At 42.0% G+C, this 19,147-nt stretch overlaps 1 protein-coding gene across 1 annotated transcript in view; it reads left to right on the forward strand.

Annotated features, from left to right (window-relative positions):
• LOC138676256 (collagen alpha-1(VII) chain-like) overlaps window positions 1-19,147 on the forward strand; it is an 831,262-nt gene that overhangs the window by 788,150 nt on the left and 23,965 nt on the right. The window contains exons 97-98 of the mRNA XM_069765365.1: window positions 12,929-13,504; window positions 15,609-15,677. Coding sequence (XP_069621466.1) covers window positions 12,929-13,504; window positions 15,609-15,677 — 645 coding nt within the window. The remainder of the gene's footprint in view (window positions 1-12,928; window positions 13,505-15,608; window positions 15,678-19,147) is intronic.

Raw genomic sequence — 19,147 nt, forward strand, 5'->3', positions numbered from 1 at the left:
ACGTCCACCCATTTCTTCTGATACATGTTGGCACCAATGACACGGCAAGGAAGGACCTACCGACAATCTGCAAGGACTTTGAAGAGTTGGGGAAGAAAGTAAAGGAACTGGATGCACAGGTAGTTTTTTCTTCTATCCTTCCAGTAGACGGGCATGGCACCAGGAGATGGGACAGGATCCTTGATGCAAACAACTGGCTAAGACGATGGTGCAGACAACAAGGATTTGGATTCCTGGACCACAGTGTGAATTACTGGTATGATGGACTCCTCGCCAGAGACGGACTACACCTCAACAAACCTGGGAAACACACATTCGCCAGAAGACTCGCTACACTCATCAGGAGGGCGTTAAACTAGAAGAAGAGGGGACGGGAAGAAAAACATTAGACTCGAACAAAGACGACCCAGGAAAACATACTCAGAAGGGAGGTAAGAACATTTCTAAAACAATCCACAGTGAGGAGATTGGAACAAAACAAAATCCTCTAAACTGCATGCTCGCAAACGCCAGAAGCCTGACAAACAAGATGGAAGAACTAGAAGCAGAAATATCTACAGGTAACTTTGACATAGTGGGAATAACCGAGACATGGTTAGATGAAAGCTATGACTGGGCAGTTAACTTACAGGGTTACAGTCTGTTTAGAAAGGATCGTAAAAATCGGAGAGGAGGAGGGGTTTGTCTCTATGTAAAGTCTTGTCTAAAGTCCACTTTAAGGGAGGATATTAGCGAAGGGAATGAGGATGTCGAGTCCATATGGGTTGAAATTCATGGAGGGAAAAATGGTAACAAAATTCTCATTGGGGTCTGTTACAAACCCCCAAATATAACAGAAAGCATGGAAAGTCTACTTCTAAAGCAGATAGATGAAGCTGCAACCCATAATGAGGTCCTGGTTATGGGGGACTTTAACTACCCGGATATTAACTGGGAAACAGAAACCTGTGAAACCCATAAAGGCAACAGGTTTCTGCTAATAACCAAGAAAAATTATCTTTCACAATTGGTGCAGAATCCAACCAGAGGAGCAGCACTTTTAGACCTAATACTATCTAATAGACCTGACAGAATAACAAATCTGCAGGTGGTTGGGCATTTAGGAAATAGCGACCACAATATTGTGCAGTTTCACCTGTCTTTCACTAGGGGGACTTGTCAGGGAGTCACAAAAACATTGAACTTTAGGAAGGCAAAGTTTGAACAGCTTAGAGATGCCCTTAATCTGGTAGACTGGGACAATATCCTCAGAAATGAGAATACAGATAATAAATGGGAAATGTTTAAGAACATCCTAAATAGGCAGTGTAAGCGGTTTATACCTTGTGGGAATAAAAGGACTAGAAATAGGAAAAACCCAATGTGGCTAAACAAAGAAGTAAGACAGGCAATTAACAGTAAAAAGAAAGCATTTGCACTACTAAAGCAGGATGGCACCATTGAAGCTCTAAAAAACTATAGGGAGAAAAATACTTTATCTAAAAAACTAATTAAAGCTGCCAAAAAGGAAACAGAGAAGCACATTGCTAAGGAGAGTAAAACTAATCCCAAACTGTTCTTCAACTATATCAATAGTAAAAGAATAAAAACTGAAAATGTAGGCCCCTTAAAAAATAGTGAGGAAAGAATGGTTGTAGATGACGAGGAAAAAGCTAACATATTAAACACCTTCTTCTCCACGGTATTCACGGTGGAAAATGAAATGCTAGGTGAAATCCCAAGAAACAATGAAAACCCTATATTAAGGGTCACCAATCTAACCCAAGAAGAGGTGCGAAACCGGCTAAATAAGATTAAAATAGATAAATCTCCGGGTCCGGATGGCATACACCCACGAGTACTAAGAGAACTAAGTAATGTAATAGATAAACCATTATTTCTTATTTTTAGTGACTCTATAGCGACAGGGTCTGTTCCGCAGGACTGGCGCATAGCAAATGTGGTGCCAATATTCAAAAAGGGCTCTAAAAGTGAACCTGGAAATTATAGGCCAGTAAGTCTAACCTCTATTGTTGGTAAAATATTTGAAGGGTTTCTGAGGGATGTTATTCTGGATTATCTCAATGAGAATAACTGTTTAACTCCATATCAGCATGGGTTTATGAGAAATCGCTCCTGTCAAACCAATCTAATCAGTTTTTATGAAGAGGTAAGCTATAGACTGGACCACGGTGAGTCATTGGACGTGGTATATCTCGATTTTTCCAAAGCGTTTGATACCGTGCCGCACAAGAGGTTGGTACACAAAATGAGAATGCTTGGTCTGGGGGAAAATGTGTGTAAATGGGTTAGTAACTGGCTTAGTGATAGAAAGCAGAGGGTGGTTATAAATGGTATAGTCTCTAACTGGGTCGCTGTGACCAGTGGGGTACCGCAGGGGTCAGTATTGGGACCTGTTCTCTTCAACATATTCATTAATGATCTGGTAGAAGGTTTACACAGTAAAATATCGATATTTGCAGATGATACAAAACTATGTAAAGCAGTTAATACAAGAGAAGATAGTATTCTGCTACAGATGGATCTGGATAAGTTGGAAACTTGGGCTGAAAGGTGGCAGATGAGGTTTAACAATGATAAATGTAAGGTTATACACATGGGAAGAGGGAATCAATATCACCATTACACACTGAACGGGAAACCACTGGGTAAATCTGACAGGGAGAAGGACTTGGGGATCCTAGTTAATGATAAACTTACCTGGAGCAGCCAGTGCCAGGCAGCAGCTGCCAAGGCAAACAGGATCATGGGGTGCATTAAAAGAGGTCTGGATACACATGATGAGAGCATTATACTGCCTCTGTACAAATCCCTAGTTAGACCGCACATGGAGTACTGTGTCCAGTTTTGGGCACCGGTGCTCAGGAAGGATATAATGGAACTAGAGAGAGTACAAAGGAGGGCAACAAAATTAATAAAGGGGATGGGAGAACTACAATACCTAGATAGATTAGCGAAATTAGGATTATTTAGTCTAGAAAAAAGACGACTGAGGGGCGATCTAATAACCATGTATAAGTATATAAGGGGACAATACAAATATCTCGCTGAGGAACTGTTTATACCAAGGAAGGTGACGGGCACAAGGGGGCATTCTTTGCGTCTGGAGGAGAGAAGGTTTTTCCACCAACATAGAAGAGGATTCTTTACTGTTAGGGCAGTGAGAATCTGGAATTGCTTGCCTGAGGAGGTGGTGATGGCGAACTCAGTCGAGGGGTTCAAGAGAGGCCTGGATGTCTTCCTGGAGCAGAACAATATTGTATCATACAATTATTAGGTTCTGTAGAAGGACGTAGATCTGGGTATTTATTATGATGGAATATAGGCTGAACTGGATGGACAAATGTCTTTTTTCGGCCTTACTAACTATGTTCTTTTGCCATCCATAATGTGTTCCATAGGTCGTTATTGCGGAGATACGTGGCGCCTATGGTTCCCTCCGTTGATCCTCCTGCCCCGGTATTGGTCGAGGGGGAGTTGGAGTATGTGGTGAAGATTTTAGATTCTCGTATTTCGAGACGGAAACTCCCAGTACCTGGTCAAGTGGAAGGGTTATGGTCAGGAAGATAATTCCTGGGTTGTTGCCTCTGATGTTCATGCTGCCGATCTGGTTCGTGCCTTTCATTTGGCTCGTCCTGATCGGCCTGGGGGTTCTGGTGAGGGTTCAGTGACCCCTCCTCAAGGGGGGGTACTGTTGTGAATTCTGTTATCGAACTCCCTCCTGTGGTCATGAATGGTATTTCGGCGAGTTCTGTCCATGGACTCCCTCTGGTGGCTGTGAGTGGAGCTGCTGGTTCTGAGGTTCCTCTCACAGGTGACCTAGTTTATTCTTAGGCTGGCTGCTCTATTTAACTCCACTCTGATCGTTACTCCATGCCAGCTGTCAATGTTCTTGTACTGGTTCAGTTCGCTCTTGGATCTCTCTGGTGACCTGTCTATTCCAGCAGAAGCTAAGTCCCTGCTAGTTAATTATTTGTTCATTGTTTCCTTGTCCAGCTAGTTATCATGATTTTGCCTTGCTAGCTGGAAGCTCTGGGATGCAGAGTGGCACCTCCGCACCGTGAGTCGGTGCGGAGGTCTTTTTGCACACTCTGCGTTGTCTTTTTGTAGTTTTTTGTGCTGACCGCAAAGATACCTTTCCTATCCTCAGTCTGTTTAGTAAGTCTGGCCTCCCTTTGCTGAAACCTGTTTCATTTCTGTGTTTGTGACTTTCATCTTTACTCACAGTCAATATATGTGGGGGGCTGCCTTTTCCTTTAGGGAATTTCTCTGAGGCAAGGTAGGCTTTATTTTCTATCTCTAGAGCTAGTTAGCTCTTAGGCTGTGAAGAGGCGTCTAGGCAGTGTTAGGTACGCTCCACGGCTATTTCTAGTTGTGTGATAGGATTAGGGGTTGCGGTCAGCAGAGCTCCCACTTCCCAGAGCTTGTCCTGTGTGAGTTTAACTATCAGGTCTTTCCGGGTGCTCCTAACCATCAGGTCCATAACAAAATTGTGCGGGAGCCCATGCCATTTTTTTCCGCAATTTAACCCTTTATTTTAATAGCTACAGCCACCAAATTTAACATACAGACACTTCTTCCATTACTAAAGAGAAATATGTAATAAAAGAATGGATATGAGATGGTTTACTGTATGTAAACCATGTCACATATCATGTCAGGTTTCAGAAGGAGATAGGAAAAGCCGGCAATTGAATTACCGACTTTTCTGCTATCTAGCGCTATATGAAATATAAATATATTTTTACCGGCTTTTCTGCTATCTAGCACTGTATGATATATTAATATATATATATATATATCTATATATATATATATAGATATATATATATATGTGTCTCACTGACATATATATATATAAATATATAGACAGCATATATGTTTTTACGATTATTTGAGCCCATGGATCCATTGTATGTCGGTATTGCAAGCGTGTGAGAAAATCTCGCAGTACGGATGCCAGACGGATTACATATACGGAGTCTTCCAGAAAAATACTTGAGCTTCCCATTGACTTCCATTGTACTCGGAGCTTGAATCGAGCCCGTACGAGTGTCCCACCTGCTCGATTCGAGTACCGAGCTCCCGAGCATTTTAGTGCTCGCTCATCACTAGTACTAAATGGACAGATATATCCCCAGTACAATATACAAGCAGAAATAGTTTTTGACTTTTTCATATGCATCAAAGTCCATTCACCGATATCATAGACTTGTGAGCAGAAAATGTAAAAATCCAACTTATGTCACTGAAACAAATGAAAACTTGTAATTTAATATTATGTGTGAACAGAGTTATAAATACATCATGTAGAAAAACAGAATTTCACTACGTTTGTATTTGTATGGATATCTACATCTCTGTACTGTGTCACAGTAAGATTTTAAATGATAATTTTAACCTCTGGAAATAACTGAGGTCTCCTACTGTTCCTAGGCAAAATTACTTATCTCTCTGCCTTAATCAGTGTGGAAATGAGGTTCATTAACTTGAGTATCAACAGTGATGTCTAAAGCTATCTACATATCAGCAGCTATCACGCTATGAATACAATTTAGAATCAACGAAGAATCACTATTATTGATGAACGCACATGCTTGGATAAGGTGTTATCTGAGCATGCTCGGGTGCTAACTGAGTGACTTTGGCGTGCTTGAAATATATGTTCAAGTCCCTGCGACTGCATCATTAATCACTATTAAAAAAACTTTAACATTTACACCAAAACATAGGATATCAGTTATTTTTTGTTAAACATAACATTTAACATTATGGTGCTCCTGAACACCCGCGGTGTCCTGAACATCTAATTTGTATATTACATGACAGATTGCTTTCTTAAAAAGTAACCCAAGGAATTTGAAACTATAGGTATACCCGACATGGCGATATGCATACTTCACAACTCCATCTAACAATGCTTTTCTTATTTTACTTCTTTTATTTAGTTTCCACATTACATATATTTTCTTGTATATACGGTATATATAAAAAATTGGAACAGCATCAAATACTACCTTACAAAACATGCAGAGCTCTTCTGACCAGCAATCCAATGGTCACGAATAGTAGATTCAAAAAAAGGAAAGCAGCGCAAAAGAATTGGAAAAAGTCGACTTTAATGCCTGAGCGGCGTGGCAACGTTTCGGATGTTTTATCCTTTCTCAAGCAGTGAATACAAGAGTGAGACAGCATTTTATGTGAAACACATACATATCTCATTAGAGAATTCATTAAGTGCAATATTATAAAAAATAATACATAATACATACATTGACTATCAGTACAAAGGTGTATCTGTGCAGATTATTTTACCCCTTAAGCCTTGATATTAATGGGTATTGTACATTACATACTGCGTGGTAGTGATTAAAAAATGACTAAATAGTTAATTAATATTAAAAGAAAATCAGGTGTCCCTGTCCCAAAGATCGCAATTAGACCACACTTACTCATAAGTTTTAGTCTTGCACGCCACGATCCCCAGCGTCCTCCTGCGCCCACTGGACATGTCAGTGACGTCTAGGTCAGAGATCCACAATGCTTAGCACCGCAGCTGCGCAGAGTCGCTGGAGGATCGCAGCGCCATATTGGTTAAGGGAAATTTTACCCAAATGGATGGCGGACCTCCAAAGGATAATACTCTATATAAATCTTTATCAATGTTGCGATCACATCCCCCCGAACTCTGCACCTCTGAACTTTATTAGGAAGCGGACATTTTTTTACAAATAAAATTCAAAGTGAAACACCCCATAAATGATCGTATATGTATATATAGTGTTCTTAATAGGGGAAAACATTTGACGTGCCGCCGAATTTAACTCCTTTCTGTCATTGGACGTACTATTCCGTCCATGTGGGGTGGGCCTTACTTCCCAAGGACGGAATAGTACATCCAGTGCGATCCCCCCATGAGCGCGGCCGATCGCGGCCGGGTGTCAGCTGCCTATCGCAGCTGACATCCAGCGCTATGTGCCAGGAGCGGTCACGGACCGCCCCTGGCACATTAACCCCCGGCACACCGTGATCAAACATGATCGCGGTGTGCCGGCGGTATAGGGAAGCATCACGCAGGGAGGGGGCTCTCTGCGGGCTTCCCTGAGACCCCCGCAGCAACGCGATATGATCGCGTTGCTGCGAGGGTCTCCTTACCTCCCTCCCTGTAGCAGGCCCGGATCCAAGATGGCCGCGGCATCCGGGTCCTGCAGGGAAGGAGGTGGCTTAACAAGTGCCTGCTCAGAGCAGGCGCTTGGTAAGCCTGCACTGCTCTAAGTCAGATCGCTGATCTGACAGAGTGCTGTGCAAACTGTCAGATCAGCTATCTGTAATGTCCCCCCCTCCCTCCCGGGAAAAAGTAAAAAAGTTAAAAAAGAAATTTCCACATGTGTAAAAAAAATAAAAATAAAAATTCCTAAATAATGAAAAAAATATATATATATTATTCCCATAAATACATTTCTTTATCTAAATAAAAAAACAAACAATAAAAGTACACATATTTAGTATCGCCGCGTCCGTAACGACCCAACCTATAAAACTGTCCCACTAGTTAACCCCTTCAGTAAACACCGTAAGGAAAAAAAAAACGAGGCAAAAAACAACCCTTTATTATCATACCGCCGAACAAAAAGTGGAATAACACGCGATCAAAAAGACAGATATAAATAACCATGGTACCGCTGAAAGCGGCATCTTGTCGCACAAAAAATGAGCCACCATACAGCATCATCAGCAAAAAAATAAAAAAGTTATAGTCCTCAGAATAAAGCGATGCAAAAATAATTATTTTTTCTATAAAATAGTTTTTATCGTATAAAAGCGCCAAAACATAAAAAAAGATATAACTGAGATATCTCTGTAATCGTACTGACCCGAAGAATAAAACTGCTCTATCCATTTTACCAAACGCGGAATGGTATAAACGCCTCCCCCAAAAGAAATTCATGAATAGCTGGTTTTTGGTCATTCTACCTCACAAAAACCGGAATAAAAAGCGATCAAAAAATGTCATGTGCCCGAAAATGTTACCAATAAAAACATCAACTCGTCCCGCAAAAAACAAGACCTCACATGACTCTGTGGACTCAAATGTGGAAAAATTATAGCTCTCAAAATGTGGTAACGCAAAAAATATTTTTTGCAATAAAAAGCATCTTTCAGTGTGTGACGGCTGCCAATCATAAAAATCCACTAAAAAAACCCGCTATAAAAGTAAATCAAACCCCCGTTCATCACCCCCTTAGTTAGGGAAAAATTAAAAAATTTAAAAAATGTATTTATTTCAATTTTCCCATTAGGGTTTGGGCTAGGGTTAGGGTTAGGGCTAGGGTTAGGGCTAGAATTAGGGTTAGGGCTAGGGTTAGGGCTAGAGTTAGGGCTAGGGTTAGGGCTAGGGTTAGGATTAGGGTTAAGGCTAGGGCTAGGGTTAGGGTTGGGACTAGGGTTAAGGCTACAGTTAGGGTTGGGGCTAAAGTTAGGGTTAGGGTTTGGATTACATTTACGGTTGGGAATAGAGTTGGGATTAGGGTTAGGGGTGTGTCTGGGTTAGAGGTGTGGTTAGGGTTAACGTTGGGATTAGGGTTAGGGGTGTGTTTGGATTAGGGTTTCAGTTATAATTGGGGGGGTTCCACTTTTTAGGCACATCAGGGGCTCTCCAAACGCGACATGGCGTCCGATCTCAATTCCAGCCAATGCTGCGTTGAAAAAGTAAAACAGTGCTCCTTCCCTTCCGAGCTCTCCCGTGTGCCCAAACAGGAGTTTACCCCAACATATGGGGTATCAGCGTACTCAGGACAAATTGGACAACAACTTTTGGGGTCCAATTTCTCCTGTTACCCTTGGGAAAATACAAAACTGTGGGCTAAAAAAATTTTTGTGGGAAAAAAAAGATTTTTTTATTTTCACGGCTCTGTGTTATAAGCTGTAGTGAAACACTTGGGGGCTCAAAGTTCTCACAACACATCTAGATAAGTTTCTTTGGGGGTCTAGTTTCCAATATGGGGTCACTTGTGGGGGGTTTCTACTGTTTAGGTACATTAGGGGCTCTGCAAACGCAATATAATGCCTGCAGACCATTCCATCTAAGTCTGCTTTCCAAATGGGGCTCCTTCCCTTCCGAGCCCTCCCATGCGCCCAAACGGTGGTTCCCCCCCCACATATGGGGTATCAGCGCACTCAGGACAAATTGGACAACAACATTTGGGGTCCAATTTCTCCTGTTACTCTTGGGAAAATACAAAACTGGGGCCTAAAATATAATTTTTGTGGGAAAACATTTTTGTTTTATTTTTATGGCTCTGCATTATTAACTTCTGTAAAGCACTTGGTGGGTCAAAGTGCTCACCACACCTCTAGATAAGTTCCTTAGGGGGTCTACTTTCCAAAATGGTGTCACTTGTGGGGGGTTTCAATGTTTAGGCACATCAGTGGCTCTCCAAACGCAACATGGCGTCCCATCTCAATTCCTGTAAATTTTACATTGAAAAGTCAAACGGCGCTCCTTCCCTTCTGAGCTCTCCCATGAGCCCAAACAGTGGTTTACTCCCACATATGGGGTATCAGCGTACTTAGGACAAATTGTACAACAACTTTTGTGGTCCAATTTCTTCTCTTACCATTGGGAAAATAAAAAATTGGGGGCGAAAGGATAATTTTTGTGAAAAAAAATGATTTTTTATTTTTACGGTTCTGCATTATAAACTTGTGTGAAGCACTTGGTGGGTCAAAGTGCTCACCACACCTCTAAATAAGTTCCTTAGGGGGTCTATGTGACGGGGTGTACGGCAGAGCAAGAAGGGACAACAGGCCGAGGGATGATTCAACAGATTTATTATCAAGAACGCTGGAACAACACATGCAGGTAGATCTACAGAGTCCACAATTAGTCCAATGAAACAGGTTCGGGGGCACCTCCCGATAATCCTTGTGCCAGGTAACAAAGCAATAGTCCACAATTAGTCCAATGGATCCCAAAACAATCTCACGAACGACGAGATATGTCCTCAGCTCAAGTCTCGCCCTGTTCGCTTCCACAGTCCTAGATGGGCGTGGGGTCTTGCCTCAGCTAAGAATCCCCACTCCTTCTCCTTCAAGGATCAACTCACATCTGATCTCAAAATAAGAATGGATTGTCTGAGCTCCTGGGATCCGCCCACGAAGGGGGGGTAGGGGTCACACCTTCTATTCAATGGTTGGGTCCAGCAGAAGATTCTAGACTGGTTGGCTCCACTTAGTCTATTCATTATGTGCATTTGACTGGCCACCTGCTGTGAGGAAGAATGGCTATTCCTTCCCTAGTGGTGTGGACAAAGCTTAATTACATTATAGCTCAGGGCTGCAAGTATTGGGGGAAGGAGACAGGTTAGTTACATACACCCTATGACATTGCAAAATGTACAGTAAATACAACGAAAGAGAAGTCGCATCACATCATGACTAGTGTTGAGCGATACCGTCCGATACTTGAAAGTATCGGTATCGGATAGTATCGGCCGATACCCGAAAAATATCGGATATCGCCGATACCGATATCCGATACCAATACAAGTCAATGGGACATCAAGTATCGGAATGTATCCTCATGGATCCCAGGGTCTGAAGGAGAGGAAACTCTCCTTCAGGCCCTGGGATCCATATTAAAGTGTAAAATAAAGAATTAAAATAAAAAATATTGTTATATTCACCTCTCCGGCAGCCCCTGGACATCAGCGGGAGGATCCGGCGTCCGGCACGGCTTCTTTCTTCAAAATGCGCGCCTTCAGGACCTGTGGAATGACGTCCCGGCTTCTGATTGGTCGCGTGCCGCCCATGTGACCGCCACGCGACCAATCAGAAGCCGCGACGTCATTCCTCAGGTCCTAAAAGGCGCTCATTCTAGGACTTTAGCTGAGGAATGACGTCGCGGCTTCTGATTGGTCGCGTGGCGGTCACATGGGCGGCACGCGACCAATCAGAAGCCGGGACGTCATACCACAGGTCCTGAAGGCGCGCATTTTGAAGAAAGAAGCCGTGCCGGACGCCGGATCCTCCCGCTGATGTCCAGGGGCCGCCGGAGAGGTGAATATAACAATATTTTTTATTTTAATTCTTTATTTTACACTTCCGATACCGATACCCGATATCACAAAAATATCGGATCTCGGTATCGGAATTCCGATACCGCAAGTATCGGCCGATACCCGATACTTGCGGTATCGGAATGCTCAACACTAATCATGACATATTATACAAAATACAGGACAGGGAAAAAAGTACAGATCATGACAGTCTACTTTCCAAAATGGTGTCACTTGTGGGGGGTTTCAATGTTTAGGCACATCAGACAGTGGCTCTCCAAAAGCAACATGGCGTCCTATCTCAATTCTAGTCAATTTTGCATTGAAAAGTCAAATGGCGCTCCTTTGCTTCCGAGCTCTGTCATGCGCCCAAACAGTTGTTTACCTCCACATATGGGGTATCGGCGTACTCAGGACAAATTGTACAACAACGTTTGGGGTCCATTTTTTCCTGTTACCCTTGGTAAAATAAAACAAATTGGAGCTGAAGTAAAGTGGGGCATCCTATTCCTAAGTATGAACACAGAGATCTTTGGGGGCGGATACCCCCCGCATTTCCCTGGTCCATTTCACCGTGACATTAAATGACCCAATCTTTGGCTACATCTTCTATATCCCTAGGGAAACATATTCAAAACAACCACCAAGACAGGGATGCTTCCAATGCATACTAATTTTAACTTTATTCTTTTGAGTCCATATAAATCGATATGTCAAAAGGTGCAGAGATCAGAGAAAAGGATAAAAAATAATAAATAATAAACATAAGAAAAACTTAAGAAAAACAGTATAGATCCATCATCCATTGTGCAAAATCATAATAAGTGTGAAACATCTTGCTTCATAGGATGGAACACCTGAAAAGAAAGAGAAAAAAAACTATATAAGTTTACTAGTCCTTTTATCAAAAAGGACAATACAAGATAAAAATAGTATACATCTTCAGAGAGAATATACCCATCATCACATTTACATGATTGGATTTAATTTGAAATCCACATTAAGACCATAGGGTTTTAAAGTATTAAGTTTCATTATCCACTCCAATTCCCTCCTCTTTAGTAACCGTACACGGTGCCCCCCTCTCCTTTGGACAGGTATCATATCTATAATACGAAAACGCAACTGTTTTTCAGTATGTGATTTTTCCACAAAATGTTTAGACACTGGTAAGTCCATACGTTTTTTCCTTATGGTATGCCGGTGTTGGTTGATTCTCGTCTTGAAATCACATGTAGTTTCACCGACATACCATAAGGAACAAGGGCACTGAAGTAAATACACAACAAACTCTGAGTCACAAGTCAAATAATGCTGTATCCTATATTCCTCATTAGTGGTAGGGTGAGAAAAATTAGAACCCTTAAGCATCAAATTACAATTGATACAAGACAAGCATGGAAAACAGCCTCTCCTATTGCTGCCAGTGAGTGTAGTTTGACCTTGCTTTTTAAAGGAGCCAATATCTGATTTCACTAGAGTTGATGCAATAGTACGGCTACGCTTATATGAAAAAATCGGTAGTTTTGAGAACCTTGGGAGAGCATTTGTATAGCATTCCCCAATGTTTACATATGATGTCTAAAATTTTGCCACTTTCCTCGCAAAATGATGTTACGAAAGGAATACGATCAAATTCTTTCGATTTAGGTTTTTTCTGAAGCAAATCTTTTCTCAATAATATGTCAACCTTATCTTTTTGTGTTTGTAATAGCAAATATATAATCTATATATATATATATATCTAGATGTATGATTTTTTTTTCATTTTAATCTATTTCTTCTTAGTCTGTCTGTCTCTTCGTTCGAAGGTTTGTGTCTAGAATTGCATGTAATAAATACCTAACACCATGGGCTTGATATGTCCACAGGCAAGGAATTCCAGCTGATCATTAAGTCTTCACATCCAGATGAAGACTATGAAGACCACGATAACTTAGTTGAAGAGGTGACTTTGTCTCCTGGCTATGAAGACCACGATAATTTAGGTGAAGAGGTGACTTTGTCTCCTGGCTATGAAGACCACGATAACTTAGTTGAAGAGTTGACTTTGTCTCCTGGCTTTGAAGACCACGATAATTTAGGTGAAGAGGTGACTTTGTCTCCTGGCTATGAAGACCACGATAACGTAGGTGAAGAGGTGACTTTGTCTCCTGGCTATGAAGACAACAATAACTTAGGTGAAGAGGTGACTTTGTCTCCTGGCTATGAAGACCACGATAACTTAGGTGAAGAGGTGACTTTGTCTCCTGGCTATGAAGACCACGATAACTTAGGTGAAGAGGTGACTTTTTCTCCTGGCTATGATGACCACGATAACTTAGGTGAAGAGGTGACCAAGTCTCCTAAGGATATTGTGGCTGAAAATTTAACACAAGCTCCCAATTGGAATGAAACACTGACTACAACACATTCTCCAAGCACCACAGCACAGCAGATCCATGAAGGTACTTTATAGCTACAGTATCCCACTCTGGCTTTATTCTCACATCAGTATTTTGTATCAGTATTTCTTCAGTATTTGTATGCCTAAACCAGGAAAGTCTCCAAAACACAGAACAGATGTCAATGTTTCAATTATAGTTTTTCTCTGTAAGTTCCTCTCCCGATTTTGGCTTACAAACACTAATGCAAAATACTGACCAAACAATGAAGAGTGATAAGCCCTAATACTGTGGTTTAATGGAAATGTAGGAAATCCTATTTACAAACATTTTTTATTTTTTAGTAAAATTTGCATGTTTTAAAATGCATCACATATAATCTCAGGCTTTTGCATAGCATTTGTACCCATATACTTTAGTGCAGAAAAACCACAACAGCTGCCTTAGGGTATGTGCACACGTTGCGGAATTGGCTGCGGATTCACAGCAGTTTTCCATGCGTTGTACAGTACAATGTAAACCTATGGAAAACAAAATCCGCAGTGCACATGCTGTGGAAAATACCACGCGGAAACGATACGGTTTATTTTCCGCAGCATGTCAATTCTTTGTGCGGATTCCGCAGTGTTTTACACCTATTCCATTATAGGAATCCACAGGTGTAAAAACGCAGGTGAAAACACACAAAAACTGCAGTAAATCTGCAGGTAACCCGCAGGTAAAACGCAGGACGCTTTACCTGCGGATTTTTCAGAATCTGCGTGGAAAAATCGGCACACGAATCCGCAACGCGTGCACATAGTCTTACAAGTCAAAGCTAATGATTATAAAAATAACGTTTTCTCTAACGTTGATTCATTCAAGCCTTAGGCTATGTTTGACGATGATTTTTTGGAGAGTTTTTTACACTGCATATTTTAAACAAAATACAAGTTACCTATTTTATTTAGTGTTTGCAGAAATGGTGCAGAAAATCTGCAACGTCAAAAACACCAAAAACTCATTTGGGAACAGAACCTTATTCGTGCTATGGCTTTTTTTAATTCCCTTTTCAGAACCTTTTTAAGGCCAGTCTCACACGTCCAGATAATTCCGGTACTGGAAAAATCGGTACCGGAGTTATCCGTGTCCGTGTGTCTGTGTGCTCACGTGGCACATCAGTGTGGTACACGTGCGGCAGCCATGTGCTGCACGTGTGCCGACTGGGTACCACACGGACAGTGCAGGAGACAGCGCTACAGGTAAGCACTGTCCCCTGCATGTGGTGCTGAAGCCGGCATTCATTCCTTCTCCCCAGCAGCGTTCGCTGGAGAGAAGGAATGAAAAATAAGGGTTTTTTAATTTTTAAAGTAAAGTTCCTGGTCAGCTCCCGCCTCCCTCCCCCAGTGTGCCCGCCTGCTGGCATTAAAATACTCACCCAGCTCCCACGATGCTTCCTCTCAGCGCCGCAGCTTGTCCTGTATGAGCGGTCACGTGGTGCCACACATTACAGTGATGAATATGTGGCTCCATTTCCCATAGGGGTGGAGCCGCATATTGACATGTCTCCGTGTTTTTCAAACGGACACACGGTCCATGAAAACACACTGACATGTGCAGAGACACATTGATTTTAATGTGTCTACGTGAGTCAGTGTCTCCGGTAGGTGAGGAAACTGTCACCACACGTACCGGAGCTACTGACGTGTGAAACCGGCCTAAAGGAAATCTGGTTTCTGCTACCTCAATTGAGAACAGCCTAATGTAGGGAAAGAGACTCTGATTCCAGTGATGTGTCTCCTAGTTTACTGGGTGCAGCAGTTGTGATACAATCAGTGTTTTCTCTGCTGTAGATATAGCAGAGTTCACAAAGCTAACCTCACCCACATAACTGATTAGCAGCTTTCTATGTACATTGTTTATTTGCAGTAAGCTGCTAATAATTTCTGGGGTTGTGGTTGGACCAGGATGCACGCTGTAGCTAGTCCTTCAGTGATAATCTCCTGCTGATAAAACACTGTTTGATTGAAACAGCACACAGCCTAGTAAGTGACACATTGTTGAAATCAGTGTGTCAGCTCCTACTTCATGCTGCCCTCATATCATAGCAAAATCCTGGTGACATATTCCATGTAAGTGATAATCAATGCTAAATGGCGATTTAACTCAATGAATTCTTCCGATTAAGTTTATACAGCCACAGAAGGAATTAATGAAGACCTAAGAAGAAAACGTCATTCTGGAATAATGTCTGAAGGTAACCTGCAATTGACAGACCTTTAATAATATAGTAATTAGTGATGAGCAAACGTGTTGGGATAAGGTGTTATCCAACCATGCTCGTGTGCTAATAGAGTGTCTTCTGTGTGCTAGGAAATTATGTTCGAGAATCAGCGGCTGCATATCTCGCCGCTGTTAGATAGATAAAACACATAAAGGAATTGCCTGTTTGTCAGACAATCCCTGCACGTGTTTTGGCTGTCGAACAGCTGCAAGACATGCATCCGCGGGGACTTGAACATATTTTTCAAGCGTGCGGAAGACACTCTATTAGCACACGAGCATGGTCGGATAACACCTTATCCCAGCACGTTCACTCATCACTAATAGGAATATAATATTCCCCATGAATGATAGGTTTCATGATGTTTGCAGCAGAGAAAATTACTTATGTTGTAGGGCATACTTTATCAAACATTATTGCAAGTTATTTTTATTCCATTTATCTTGAGTATTTATAAGTCTAAAGGGCATGAAATCATTGTTGGCAGTAGGCAAAATAAGTGCATCCTTATTTAGACACTAGGCAATAATGCAACAGAAAGTAAGCAGAGAAATGACAAGTGACTGATACTAAGCAAAACGAGAATAAGGGTAAGTTCACACTGGGTGTTTTTGCTGCGTTTTTTTTCCACAGCAAAACCTGATTTCTTGGCAGGAAAGAAGCTATGGCAAAAATGCATGTTTTGGTGCATTTTTCTTGCGATTTTGGTGCATTTATTTCATGCATTTTTGGGGCTATCTTGTGTCTCTTTGTGCATGCTAATAAAGATGAGTGTTCCCAGAGAAAAATAAACTACTTCCTGTAGAACTATACCTCTAGACCCTTTCAAAAGCCGGCAATTCATGTGCTGCTTACAGTAAAATCACACTGACAGGTTAGAATAGAATATATATATATGCATATAGAATACATAGATATATTAATGTCAGTGACACACACATACTGTATATATATATATATATATATATATATATATATATATATATCGTATATACTCGAGTATAAGCTGACCCGAGTATAAGCCGACCCCCCTAATTTTGCCACAAAAAACTGGGAAAACTTAATGACTCGAGTATAAGCCTAGGGTGGAAAATGCAGCAGCTACCGGTAAATGTCAAAAGTAAAAATAGATACCAATAAAAGTAAAATTAATTGAGACATCAGTGGGTTGTGTTTTTGAATATCCATATTGAATCAGGAGCCCCATATAATGCTCCATACAGTTTATGATGGCCCCATAAGATGCTGCATATTAAAATATGCCCCATATAATGCAGCACAAATGTGGATTATGGCCCCATAAGAGGCTCCATACAGATAATTGCCCCATATAATGCTGCACATGGCCCCATAAGATGCCCCATAAGGATAACTGCCCCATATAATTCTGCACATGGCCACATAAGATGATCCATACAGACATTTGTCCCCATATAATGCTGCACATGGCCACATAAGATGCCCCATACAGATATTTGCCCCCATATAATGCTGCACATGGCCACATAAGATGCCCCATAGAGATATTTGCCCCCATATCATGCTGCACATGGCCGGATAAGATGCCCCATACAGATATTTGCCCCAATACAATGCTGCACATGGCCGGACAAGATGCCTCATAGAGATATTTGCCCCCATATAATGCTGCACATGGCCGGATAAGATGCCCCATAGAGATATTTGCCCCCATATAATGCTGCACATGGCCGGATAAGATGCCCCATACAGATATTTGCCCCCATATGCTGTTGCTGCGATTAAAAAAATAAAAAAATTACATACTCACCTCTGCGCCGACGTTCAGGAAGAGGGCGGCGCGCACTAATCGCGTCACTGCGCCTTCTGACCTGAGCGTCCCTGCAGAGGACGCAGAAGACACAGCGGCACCGACGGTGGCACGAGGAGCAGGTGAGTATCGCTCACTGCACCCATCATACTTACCTGCTCCTGGCGCTGTCGCTGCTCCTCTGTTTCCCCGGTGCTGCATATTCTTGGTGGAGCCGCATATGAATTACTGTAATGAGCGGTACCATGTGACCGCTCAGTACAGGAAGAATATGCAGCGCCGGGGAACCAGGGACCTGCAGGGACCGCGCCAGGAGTAGATAAGTATGATTAGACAGCCCCCGATCCCCCTCCACTGCCGACCCCAGGGCATGACTCGAGTATAAGCCAAGAGGGGGACTTTCAGCCCAAAAAAGTGGGCTGAAAATCTCAGCTTATATTCGAGTATATAAGGTATATATATATATATATATTAGATAGATAGATAAATAGATGAAAAGCCGGCAATTCTTCTGCCGTGTACTGTAAAATCACAGCAGAAGCAGACAGGATAGAAGAGCTGAATTACATACAGTAAATACAGATAGAATAGGTAGATATATAGATGTCTGTGACAAATACAATTAGTACAGTGTGTGCAGCTTACTGTGCACATGTGTTTAATTATTAAAAGATTATTTTTCTGAAAAAAATAGCATGGGCTCCCAAGCAATTTTCTTAACCAGCAGATTGAAAGCCGACAGGTGGGGGCCAATGTTTATAACCTGGTAAGGGGGTAATACCCTTGGAGCTTTCGAGGCTATTAAGATCAGCTCACAGCTGTATACTTAGCCTTTACTGGCTATTAAAATGGGGGACCCCCAAAAAAATGACTTAGTGTCCCACCTGTTATGACCTGGTGGTAAGGACAATAATGGACCTGGTGGTTAAGAGCACACGGAATGACCTGATAGTTACAAATAATATAGGACGAGCTCTAAGACGTGGGAACTCTGCTGACCGCAATCCCTAATCCTATCACACACACTAGAAATAGCCGTGGATTGCTCCTAACGCTCCCTATGCAACTCGACACAGCCTAAGGAACTAGCTAGCCCTGAAGATAGAAAAATAAGCCTACCTTGCCTCAGAGAAATTCCCCAAAGGAAAAGGCAGCCCCCCACATATAATGACTGTGAGTAAAGATGAAAATACAAACACAGAGATGAAATAGATTTAGCAAAGTGATGCCCGACTTACTGAACAGACTGAGGATAGGAAAGGTAACTTTGCGGTCAGCACAAAAAACTACAAAAAGACCACGCAGAGGGTGCAAAAGACCCTCCGCACCGACTCACGGTGCGGAGGCGCTCCCTCTGCGTCCCAGAGCTTCCAGCAAGCAAGACAAAAATCAAAATAGCAAGCTGGACAGAAAAATAGCAAACTAAAGAAAAACAAGCAGGAACTTAGCTTCTGCTGGGAAGACAGGTCCCAAGAACGATCCAGGAGTGCACTAGACCAATACTGGAACATTGACAGGTGGCATGGAGCAATGATCTAAGTGGAGTTAAATAGAGCAGCCAGCTAACGAATTGACCTCGTCACCTGTGGAAGGAAACTCAGAAGCCGCAGCCCCATGGACAGAACCAGCCGAAGTACCATTCATGACCACAGGA

The sequence above is a fragment of the Ranitomeya imitator genome, chromosome 4 (assembly GCF_032444005.1).
Source record: "Ranitomeya imitator isolate aRanImi1 chromosome 4, aRanImi1.pri, whole genome shotgun sequence".
In the NCBI taxonomy this organism is placed as follows: Eukaryota; Metazoa; Chordata; class Amphibia; order Anura; family Dendrobatidae; genus Ranitomeya; species Ranitomeya imitator.